The sequence below is a fragment of the Bombina bombina genome, chromosome 2 (assembly GCF_027579735.1).
Source record: "Bombina bombina isolate aBomBom1 chromosome 2, aBomBom1.pri, whole genome shotgun sequence".
Classification (NCBI taxonomy): Eukaryota; Metazoa; Chordata; class Amphibia; order Anura; family Bombinatoridae; genus Bombina; species Bombina bombina.
Window position 1 is genome coordinate 683,038,600 of NC_069500.1, and position 12,704 is coordinate 683,051,303.

The following is a 12,704-nucleotide window of genomic DNA, read 5'->3' on the forward strand; positions in this document are numbered from 1 at the left end:
TTTCTCTGTTTGTTTTCGGTCGAATTACTGGATATGACAGTTAGGGGAGGAGCTATATAGCAGCTCTGCTGTGGGTGATCCTCTTGCAACTTCCTGTTGGGAAGGAGAATATCCCATAAGTAATGGATGATCCGTGGACTGGATACACTACAAGAGAAATAAATTTATCAGGTAAGCATAAATTATGTTTTTTGGACTAGGTGGCTAAACCCTGTTGCAGATCTGTAAACTAATATTTCCTATGGTTCATTGTGGAACAAGAACTTTTTTTTTAATAATGTGAAAGTAATCATTTAAATTGAGCTTAAGGGGCCTATTTATGAAAGGCCTGTCGGACATTGCGGATCATGTCTGACAGACTTCGCTGAATGCGGAGAGCAATACGCTCTCCGCATTCAACATTTCACCAGCAGCTCTTGTGAACTGCTGGTGCAACGCCGCCCCCTGCAGATTCGTGGCCAAGCGGCCACTAGCAGGGGGTGTCAATCAACCCGATCGTATTCGATCGGGTTGAATTTGCGGCGATGTCTGTCCGCCTCCTCAGAGCAGGCGGACAGGTTATGGAGCAGCGGTCTTTAGACCGCTGCTTCATAACTGGTGTTTCTGGCAAGCCTGAAGGCTTACCAGAAACACGGAGCTTGATAGATAGGGCCCTATATATATATATAGACTTTTCCAAGATGGTGTAAATATAGGTTTTGGCCATTATTTTGTAAAGTTTCAATTTTTTTCCCCTGCAACTTGATGTTTATAAAGTCTATAAAATCACATTTTTAAAGTTCTATTTTTTATTTCTCCTCCTTTTCTGTTATTTTTTTCTCTATGCTATTTTTTTTTACACTTCATACTTGTTTGTTTGTGATCAGTAATTATAGTATTGATATTTTTGTTGTTTTATTCTACATGACATACTAAGAATTTTAAGGGGGCTCTACTTTGCCGCTCTAATTATTGTTATCATTTTTGTGGAAGCTACCCAGAGTATCAGGAAATATTATTTGTGTTCTCTATTATGGATGAACAAAATGGTTTTAAGCTTCCAAAGCTTCTCTAGCTAACTGGATTAATTCTATGAGTTTTTTGTTTTATAAATTTAGGAAGAAAACTTACGGTACATTTTTGTACGGGGATTTTATTCTGTTAGGTTTATGTCTTCATCATAGTATGATATCAATAAAGCCCTTGTTGAAACGATATGCAGAATTTTGTACATTGACAAAAAAGTTGTAGATACACTACTGACTATTATTACTATTACATAAATTGACAATAAAATTGAATTTATGCAAATAGAGTAGAATAATATACCTGATTGGTTTTCAGACCAAATTTTGCTATCAGTTTTTCAAATAATTTCTGAAAGCATTAATTTTTTTTAGAAGGACAGTTTTTCCTGGCTATCACATAGGTTTAGTACCATTGTACCATAAGATGTGCATCTATTATCTAATTCTGACTGGAATTGTATGGAATTTTCTATGGACACTTTTTTACTAGTATTAGCTGTTGATTTTGTTTTTTCACTTTATATCTTTCTTACAAAAAAGTTAGTAGTCTAGCACCAACAGGGCCGGTGCTAGGATTTTTGGCTACACAGGCAAAGACACATTTTGCTGCCCCCCCAAAAAATAAATAAATATATATATATATATATATATATATAATATACCCTGCCATTACTGCTTCTTAACAAAATGTTCTAGCAATGTGTAATAGGTATAATTTTTGCATGCCAAAGTGGTAGCCACACACATACATACTCACACACATACATATTTTCACACATACACATTTACACACATGCACACATATTTACACCTACATTTATACACATACAGCTTTACACTCACACAGTACATATTGACACATACTCATGCACACATATTTATGACAGAATCTATAGATATACTGCCACCCTCTCCCATCAATGAAGAAACAGAGAGTGTTGAATACCCACTAATTAAGAATAGACTTATAGCACTCTAGAGATGTAAAACACTGTGTATCTATATTGAATGATAGAGAATAGGTAGTCTCAAATGAGAAGGATGGATATGAATCAAATATTTAAACATAACTTTTAATAAATTGTGCACCTTTACAATGCTCATGGTAAAGTTATTAAAACACACACACTGGGGACCCTGCATAAGTCACAGTTAACAGTAATAGTTGACAGAAATATTATGCATTTGTGTTGGGGAAAGAATAATAATACTTTCCAGTATTCATATATTGATAGCACTGTTGCCAGGGGCATAATTGAAAGTGATTTAAGCTGCTCAGAATGCTTAGATTAGGTTATCATGAATTGCGGTGACAACAGTTAAATACAAATATTAGGTATTAAGCATCACACGCTGCCTAGCATATGTCTGCATGTGTTAACAGATTATCAAGTTTGATAAAGGGTACAATAAGTACGAAGTCACCAAGGATTACTGTATATGGATCCTTTGAGTATCTGCTGCTGGCATCAGGAAAATAAATTAAACAAACTTGCAGATTGCAAAAAAATAACATCAACATTAGCATAGCAGGATGTTCACAGTGGCACGTTAAAATACAGGAGTATGGTATATATAAGTGGGCCTTGGCTTCAGCCCTCTCTGTTTATGCATCTAAGTTCAATACACAGCACTGTCACTCTCTACAGCTTAGTCCAAAATAGGATATTGCCATACAAAGACAAATTTGGATCCCTATACATTAGAAGTGGTTCCTCTTACAAAAGCTAACCTGAAATTGGTGCTTGGGATTTGCAAAGGGGCGAGGAGACGAACATGTCAATCAATGTCACCACCCACAAGGCCACACGAGCTCAGAGTCACCGACCATGCATATTTTTTCTGCTGTGCCAGGCTGCCGTCAGAGAGACTCCAGCCACATCACCATTCATCCTAATTTTTTACCTACCTCGCTTTCTCTGTACTTAACTCATCTGCGGTGTGCGGTCTCGCCATCTCCGTTTTGCTGGGTGGGCATCATCACTCTCCTCTCCCACCTAATGTGGCGTAGCTGATTTTCACAGTGGTGTAGTGGACTGTGTGAGTCTCAATCACGTGGTGGAGCCAGGAAGAATGCAGCATTCCCTCTCAGTCCAGGCCAAGCAGCCTCTGTGCAAGTGAGCTCCGCCTCCACTGTCACCACGTCATGCGCACCCACATACAATCCCATAGGCTATAGCAATAGCTGGGCCAGCCATTTAAGCCATTTGTAATTGGCTGATTTACCCACCCAACGTCATCCTAGGTCAGGTCTGTAGCCTTTAGGAGAATAGGAGGAAGCTTCAGGGCGGGTGGCCAGGGCCAGCGTTTTGTATAAGGCATTATAGGCAGCCGCCTTAGTGCGCACCAGCAGGGGGCGCTCAGAGCGGTGCCTACTGCCTATGATAAAAAAAAATGTAATGTATTATTTATTTGTTAAAATAGGAAATTTGATCTGGCTTTCTTTATAGTTACTACTTCCTGACAGACATCTGTTGTCCCACTCTGTGGCCTGGCCCAGCCGCCCGGCTATTATTGCTTTTAGCCTATGGCTGGCCCAGTGGCCCTGAGATTTAGAATGTAAGCACGCCGTGCATGCTGTGGTGTCAGAGTAAAAGAGTGGTGGAGGACTGGAGGCGCCGAGGCAGAGCTCACTTGCATTGCGCAGCTGTGCTGTCTTCCTATGACGTCACTCACTCTGAGACAGAAAGGAAAAATCATGCAGGAATCGGGATGAGCCGCGGCTGCCTGACTGACTTCAAGTGACACAGGCTCTCACACTGACTGCACCATCTGAGCCACATGAGGTGAGTGACCCAGCCCGCAGAGTTGCAGACAAGGAGTGAAGTCGACGAATGAGGTAGGAATGTTGGAGGGGTCTCTGAGGTTGGGGTGCAGAGCGGGCATTTCTAGGAATGGTGGGGGTCTCTGAGGGGGCCGGAGGCCGGAGCGGGCATACACTAGTGTCAGTGTCATACATACTATAATGACTTGACTTAGTTTCCTAAATCCTGAGTGATAAATGTAATTTGGCGCCAATAATTGACAGTTGACCTGAAGCAGACAGCACCTATACATTAAAGGATCATTTGTGTGTGAGTGTCACAGACAGGAGACAAATCATTTAATGTATAGGTGTTGGGTGCTGGGAGTAACATTTCCTCCAAATATATTGAGATCTTTTTATTACAAAAGCATTCTTTGTAATGGGAACAAAATTATCATCCATATAAAATACTTATAGAAAACTACTGTCTGTGCAACTGGCAGCCATTGATCTATGTTTGTTACTGCACAAACAGAAAGTCAAAGAGAAACCCTTAATATTGTAACGGCAATCCTATATATGAAATGAAATGAAATCAAAAAAATGCAGTCCAGTATGTGTGAGGCCGTCAAAATGTACAGGCAATGCGAAGTCAAGGAATAATATGAAATCGGTACTTGGGAGACAGTCACACAGAGCTGACCACAGCAGACAGCTTATAGGAAAGTCAATGTGCTAAACAGCTTATCGTGCACTAATGAATCATCCATTAACTTCACTCACCAGTGTATCCTGGAGTGGGGGATCTTCCGGCAGTCTCAATGCCTATACCTCTGAAGGGGCTCCGAAAAGAACGCCAGGACGAAGCGGTCAACTTCCCAACCGCCTCAACTTATCCCAGCCAATGGCCTCCTTCGTCTAGGAATTACTCCTCCCCTCCGCTCCGCTCAATAGCACTGTGAGACTTGTGAGTTGTGAGTGCTTCAGCTGGCCGCTAGCCGCAAGTTGCAAATATACACAGACGGTCCTCACACATGCTCCAAAAGACCCACAAACAGCATAGATGCAGCCGGTAAACTGGAGGGTAGAAAATTTTCAAAGAGAACAAACCCAGCTGCATATAAAAACGTTCCTTTATTAATTTCTTGATAAAATTGGTGAAACACAGCAAAACAGTGAAAGGTGCTGAGGGCGCAGCACTGAACGGCTTACATGTTTCGGAAATGATCCGTAGTCATAGCCTACAGTGCTGTGCCCCACACCTGTTTAAAACAGATTCAAACAAATGTGATTCGCTAACAATAAAAACACGCCCTCAGTCTAGACCCTAACACACCTGTTAATTAATATACATTGAATGTCCCTACGTGACCTATCCGTAAGTAGGTATACAACGTTATAGAAGATGCAGAGTGATTAAATGTCAAACACTATGTGTATAATTTTTATAGTTTATATAGACACTATTGAATAGACCCATGTAACCAGATGGTTAAACTATCTATTTATTGTTACCCACAGGCAGAACTTTTTAAGTCTTTACAGGTTATTATTACACCTTTATCTAAACATTCATTTTGAGCTTGATTTTGAGTAAGGATCATTTCCGAAACATGTAAGCCGTTCAGTGCTGCGCCCTCAGCACCTTTCACTGTTTTGCTGTGTTTCACCAATTTTATCAAGAAATTAATAAAGGAACGTTTTTATATGCAGCTGGGTTTGTTCTCTTTGAAAATTTTGTTACTGCACAAAAGCATGAATAAAATGTGGAAATACTGCAATTCCTTTAATATATATGTAGCTGCTTAGAGAGGAGAGAGGGTGGTTATATGGAAGGACCCTTCCTTCAAGTATATTAATGGAAGCATTAAAAAAGCAACGCCAGAATAAGGATCATGATCTCAAGCATGGGAAATAGAAGGTTCAGAAGTATTTTTAAGTGTTCACTTACATTTTCTTTTTAATATATTTTTATTTATAGAACAGAATTCCAATAGAGGTGATAAGGACAAATGTTTTAAAGGAATAAGTGCATTCCTGGTATATGCATAAAGCTATCTAGGAATAAATTAGACCCAACATTAGCTAGAAAAATGATGGGCCATTTAAGTTCTTATCTGTTGTCAAAATCTATGTCTATTTTAAATCCTTGTTTAAAATGTACTTGGTATGGGGCTGGTCTTGAGAAGGGCAGGGAGGTTGGTGGTATTGTCTGGGTTTTTTATGGTGTTGTGGTGGGGATTGGGGGCGTCCAAATGCACCTTCGCCTGTGTAGACAAAAATCCTTGCACCGGCCCTGAGGGCGGCAGATGATCCACCTTGGCAGGCGGCACCTGCTGGGGGCGCAGTAAGGCAGCTGCCTATACTGCCTTACACAAGTGATGGCCCTGAAGCACCAATGACTATTAAAGTGATGGTATATCCTAGCGTTTCTGAAACGCTAGTATTTACCATTGGAACAAATAAAGGGAACTTTCAGTTATAAAGTATAAAATACTTTATGCTAAAAGATCCTTTATTTGTTTGCCGTGTACGCACACTGTGATGCTATGGCAGCCAGTCGACGCCAGGGTGGAAACGTCACCTCTCAGCCAAATAGCGTTTTGCCATGGGCTGCATTAGCAGCTCAGTGTGGCGAACGCTGCAGACAAATAAAGGAGCTTTCATCATGTAGTACTTTATACTTCATGACTGAAAGTCCACTTTATTTGTTCCAATGGTAAATCCTAGCGTTTCAGAGACGCTAGGATTTACCATCACTTTAATGCACCAACTGTCCTAATGTTGAAATGCTAACTCAATCTACAAAATATCAAAATTACTAAGTAAATACAAGAAAAGTGCCAAACAAGGCTAAGGTGTAATGGGATATATTATCAAATTTAATATAAAAATATCATAAAAACAATTAAATATATTGATATATGCGTATACATTAACCTATATAAACCTTCCAATTACAGTATGTACTAAATAAATGTGAAGAATACTACAAGTGTTACAAAAAAAAATAAGGAAATATTCTAAAAAATAGAAGAATTCATACTATAGATATGTGTGTCCAAAATCTAAGTAAGCAATACTTCAGTGTCCAATAATGTAATCTCCAATCAAAAGATAGTGGTAAAATCCCAATGTGTATATAGTGATATCTCAATGAACTAAAATAAATAATGAAATTTGCATAGTGCATATTGTAACAGAACAGTAAAGTCCAGATAATAAATATCCACTTACCAACTTATAAAAGGAACGCTGAAGACCTCGAGCAGCTGTTGTCCTCTATAAAAGATATAGACAAAATTTTAATTATGTGGTTCCATGCGAACACTGGCATATCAAATGGATATTAGGTCCTCTTGTTCCAGTTCCATACTACATTGGTTGGACGTTTTCTATACAAAGACAAATGATAATTTCACTGGCTGATCATTGTTCACTGTATTTTTTAAATCCTAATTCTACAGTCTGTGTGCTTCATGTGTTGCAGAAATCCTATTCTGGTGAAAACACATCCAGTGTAATTGCTCGCTCTTGTGCAGCCACAGCACTTTCTCTGTTGGTGCCAGTGCTCATCGTATCCTTTAAGGAGAAAATGGAGGAAGTTCTTGGCATATTGATGGCCCGGTTACCTGGGAAACCTGCAGCAGATGACTCTCAAGCTCTTCAGATCCACATGGGACTTGCAATGGGAATGTTTATCTCCCGACTGTATGAAGAAAAAGTCAGGTATGTTACTGTAAGTGTACGTAAAGGGACAGTAAAGTAAAAATTAAACATTCATGGTTTAGATAGAGCACGCAATTTTATAAAACTTTACAATTTACTTTTCTTCAATAGGGTAAGATGAGTCCACGGATTCATCCTTTACTTGTGGGATATTATCCTCCTGCTAACAGGAAGTGGCAAAGAGCACCACAGCAGAGCTGTCTATATAGCTCCTCCCTTAGCTCCACCCCCCAGTGATTCTCTTTGCCTACTCTAAGGCTACTCATGGAGTAAGATCAGGATTCCTAGGATTTTGTCCTTTCTCCAAGAAGGATTGGAGAAGGGGCTATCAGCTAGTTCCTTAAAGGGACAGATATCTGCTTTATCAATTCTACTGCACAAACGTCTGGCAGATGTTCCAGACGTTCAGTCGTTTTGTCAGGCTTTAGTTAGAATCAAGCCTGTGTTTAAACCTGTTGCTCCGCCATGGAGTTTGAATAAAGTTCTTCAACGGGTTCCGTTTGAACCTATGCATTCCATAGATATTAAGCTTCTATCTTGGAAAGTTCTGTTTTTAGTTGCTATCTCTTCGGCTCGAAGAGTTTCTGAACTATCTGCATTGCAATGCGACTCGCCTTATCTTGTTTTCCATGCTACTAAGGTGGTTTTGCGTACCAAACCTGGATTCCTTCCTAAGGTTGTTACTAATAGGAATATCAATCAGGAAATTGTTGTTTCTTCTCTGTGTCCTAATCCTTCCTCTAAGGAGCATCTGTTGCACAACTTGGACGTGGTTCGTGCTTTGAAGTTTTACTTGCAAGCAACCAAAGATTTCCGTCAAATAGCTTCTTTGTTTGTTGTCTATTCAGGAAAACGTAGAGGTCAAAAAGCTACGGCTACCTCTCTTGCCTTTTGGCTGAAAAGCATCATCCGTTTGGCATACGAGACTGCTGGACAGCAGCCTCCTGAAAGAATTACAGCTCACTCTACTAGAGCGGTGGCTTCCACATGGGCTTTTAAAAATTATGCTTCTGTTGAACAGATTTGTAAGGCTGCGACTTGGTCTTCGCTTCATACCTTTTCCAAATTTTACAAATTTGATACTTTTGCTTCTTCGGAGGCTATTTTTGGGAGAAAAGTTCTTCAAGCAGTGGTGTCTTCTGTTTAACCATCTGTCTTGTCCCTCCCGTTCATCCGTGTCCTGTAGCTTTGGTATTGTATCCCACAAGTAAAGGATGAATCCGTGGACTCGTCTTACCTTATAGAAGAAAAGTAAATTTATGCTTACCTGATAAATTAATTTCTTCTATGGTAAGACGAGTCCATGGCCCGCCCTGTCATTTTAAGACAGATTATATTTTTTTGATTTAAACTTCAGTCACCTCTGCACCTTGTAGTTTCTCCTTTTTCTTCCTGTACCTTCGGTCGAATGACTGGGGGGTGGAGCTAAGGGAGGAGCTATATAGACAGCTCTGCTGTGGTGCTCTTTCTCACTTTCTGTTAGCAGGAGGATAATATCCCACAAGTAAAGGATGAATCCGTGGACTCGTCTTACCATAGAAGAAATTAGTTTATCAGGTAAGCATAAATTTACTTTTAATCAAGATTTCTTTTTTCTCCAGGTTTCAGTTGCTTAAGTGTTAACTAGGTAGGCCCATAGAACCTCGGTAGTATGCACATGTCTTTAGCACTCTATGGCAGCTTTATTTGCAACAATATTTGTAGCAAACTTATACATTGTTGAAAATTCTGCTGTTAATGAGCTCTAAAGACGAGTGTACACACAAAAAAAATCTTAAAAATCAGAAAAGAGAATGAACAATATCAAGATCCCTTTAATGTGGATAATAAAGAGACATTGAACAATTTGATCTTGTAATATAAAAACTGTGTTTAGCAAAGAAACTTTCAAATTTTCATTATTTAATTTGTCATCTTCTCCAGTAATTTAAAACTAAAAATTGTGGCCTTTACAATTCCTTTGAGTTTCATGTGGAGGACAGTTAGTATCCATTACATATGGAGCTGCTGAAGTAATTCACAGGGCTTTATATTTTACACAGCCATTGTTTAAACTCTATAGAGTTTAATATCTGTCCTTAATTATCCTCAGCAGAAGAGATAAAGTAACCTAGGTTTTAACTTGTCTGTGCACGTTAATTCATAGAAAATAAAACTTTACAACTTATATTTTTTTATTAACAAAATACAAAATTATATTATTTTCAGTTAAATCTTTGTTTTGAATGCGTAATTAAGCCTAACACTTATTTACTGTTTTATGTTCTTTAATGTGCATAACAGTACAGTACATATAATAACCATTATCTACGTGTTTCTCAATCCAGTTTAGGATACACGTGTGGTCATCTAAACTTATATTGCTATATTCCATAAGTTAGTTATAACACTCTCTGTGACAGATGTTATTGCTTTGATTGATGACAACATTAGAGCGTCTTTTACCTACTCTCTAAATGTGTCTGCGCTATTCTTTTTGGAAACCGTTTGCATTTACTTTCTCCTTGTAAAGCTCTGCACCTTTTTTCTTCATGTTTTGTACAGTAGTTAGTGAATCTATTGTGTATATTTTATTGTGTTTGAAATAGTTGTCCATCTGCATTTTGTAGTGATGTGTCTGGGCAGCAGATGAACCTATTGATGATGAAGTCTCTTGATGCACTAGAAAACTGCTGCTTTGATTCAAGCCTGGAATACAAGTATGTATAATTAATATAATCATGTAGAAATGCTTACACCCATCATAGTAGCCTGTGTGTACTTCCCCAGAAACCTAGAAGTAACCATGTGTTATTCATTTACCTATTGACCTGTTACAGTCACTGCACATTGATAATACCTCTTACACCAGGTGACTGAATGTGTTTTTGCTTTCTGAAATTTCATAAATAAGAAGTATAAAGGGGGACCCTTATTACATTCTAGGGTCACTAGCATCAAATACTATATAGTATTTGTTCTTCTGGTCTTTACAACACTGACAGTTGACCACCAGACTCATTCATGTGGTTCAGCTTTGTCATTGACCCAGGTCTCCAAATTTTACTTAAACTGACATTAAACACCTCTTGCTTTTGTGTAAAATGGTGCTTGTCCCACAAAGCTAATTCTCTAATCGGCCAATGCTGTAAATCAGATAACTGGAATAGGATCATTTCAGCATTTTACAAACCTAGCTTACAGATTTAGCTTTTGTCCTCTCTAGGAAAAAAGAGGAAAAGCAATTTCTTTCTTAAGACACAGTGAGTCCACGGAATCATCAATTACTGTTGGGAATATCAGTCTTGGCCAGCAGGAGGAGGCAAAGAGCACCACAGCAAAGCTGTTAAGTATCACCTCCCTTCCCACAACCCCCAGTCATTCTCTTTGCCTCTAGTGCAAGGAGGAGGTGAAGTAATTTGGTGTCTGATAAAGATTCTTCTATCAAGATTTTTTTGTTTTGAAGCCAGGGCAGGCTTTCTCTGATCTTCTATCACAATCTGGGTCTAGCCGTACTCCACGTTAGTCTCTTCAGCAGGGCAGAGGGCCTTGCTGCATTTTCCTAACATGTTGCTGCCCTTTTTATAGAAAACCTGAGTAGGTTTACTCTGATATTTCTGTTTTCCACAGGTCTCTGTAAGGAGCCGCATCCTCTCATACCGGGTGAACTATCCTCCTGCCGGACAGCTGGATGTGCAGGTAAGTGTTTTATTGTCTTCTGGGGCTAGGAGGCTGGCACTGCAGAGGTTAAGGACTCTAGGCTGATGCTGCATTTAATGTGGGACATACATTCCTTCATAGAGAAGGTTTTTTCTGGCAGGGGCAGGCATTGAAATGAATGTGACTATGGAGAGGAAGGTGTTAAAGGGACACTGTACCCAATTTTTTTCTTTCATGATTCAGATAGAGCATGCAATTTTAAAGCTTCTTTCTAATTTACTCCTATTGTCAAATTTTCTTTATTCTCTTGGTATCTATATTTGAAAAGCAAGAATTTAAGTTTAGATGCCGGCCCATTTTTGGTGAACATCCTGGGTTGTCCTTGCTGATTGAACAGCACCAATAAACAAGTGCTGTCCATGGTTCTGAACCACAAATTGGCTGGCTCCTTAGCTTAGATGTCTTCTTTTTCAAATAAAGAAAGCAAGAGAACGAAGAAAAATTGATAATAGGAGTAAATTAGAAAATTGCTTGCTCTATATGAATCACAAAAGAAAAAATTTGGGTTCAGTGTCCCTTTAATCCTCCTTTGTGGCTCAGATTACTCGTTTTAAGTGTACTTTATGTTTGGGTGCACATTAAATAACAAAGGCTCAGGGGGTACTTCCGGGCGGCGGAAAAGATAACTGCTTTTATCTGAGGCTGTGAGAGCGAGCAAATATATCCACTGATTATCACCTGTCTCAATGGTCGTCTACCCACCTAAGTGACAGCTTTGGATCCTGAAGACTTTGTCGATAAGAATGATCCTAATTATTTAAGAAATAAAATATGAATAATAGAGTCGGCATTGATGGCAGCATCATGAACTAGGCCTTCCTATACACCTTTCCCCAGGAGACCTGGACACAGTAGCCTGATCGTACTATTATTCTGGTGCAAGTGAGGAGTATCTGAAAATCCCCTTATACCATGGCGACTAACCTTAAAGACCTGATTATTATGTTGCTGGACCGAATGGATAGTCTTACTGCAACGCTCACTACGGAGATCCGACTCTCCTTTTCCCCTACCTTCATTATGGAACCTAGAACTATACCCTGCGTCTACTTGAATGTCTCTGTGAAGCGCAGCAAGCGGGAGCTCCCGAGTTGGGAACATGAGATCCCACTGGAGAAGAATGGATCTAGCTCTGAATCTGCTTGGTTGCAAGAGACTGAGGCCTCATTTAACAACGAGCCTGAAGCCAGCGCTACTCCTAAAGAACGCATCACCCTAGCAGAAGTCCTCAGATTGCTTAGCAGAAAGTGTGCAGTGCTGAGGTACTCTAGCGAGGAGACTGCATATGGCCCAGTTTGAGTAAGTTGTCTCTTAGTGAGGTGTCTGATATTGTTTCCTAAGCGCAACGCTATTCCTCAGTACTCACTCCTTACTTGCCGGTGCCCACACAATACCCTTGCAAAGTGAAGCAGCTGTAATTCAATGCCTGTTGTCAATGGGCAAAGGAGGCATCTACCAAATTCGCCGGATAGACCACCGTTGTGGGACCCTGGTGGATACATCTCATATATCACCCTGCCGAA

At 39.6% G+C, this 12,704-nt stretch overlaps 1 protein-coding gene across 1 annotated transcript in view; it reads left to right on the top strand.

Annotated features, from left to right (window-relative positions):
- The window catches only part of FOCAD (focadhesin), a 1,237,844-nt gene that overhangs the window by 1,021,781 nt on the left and 203,359 nt on the right, over positions 1–12,704 (top strand). The window contains 2 exon segments of the mRNA XM_053702659.1: positions 7,244–7,482; positions 10,092–10,181. Of these exon segments, the coding sequence (XP_053558634.1) occupies positions 7,244–7,482; positions 10,092–10,181 (329 nt within the window).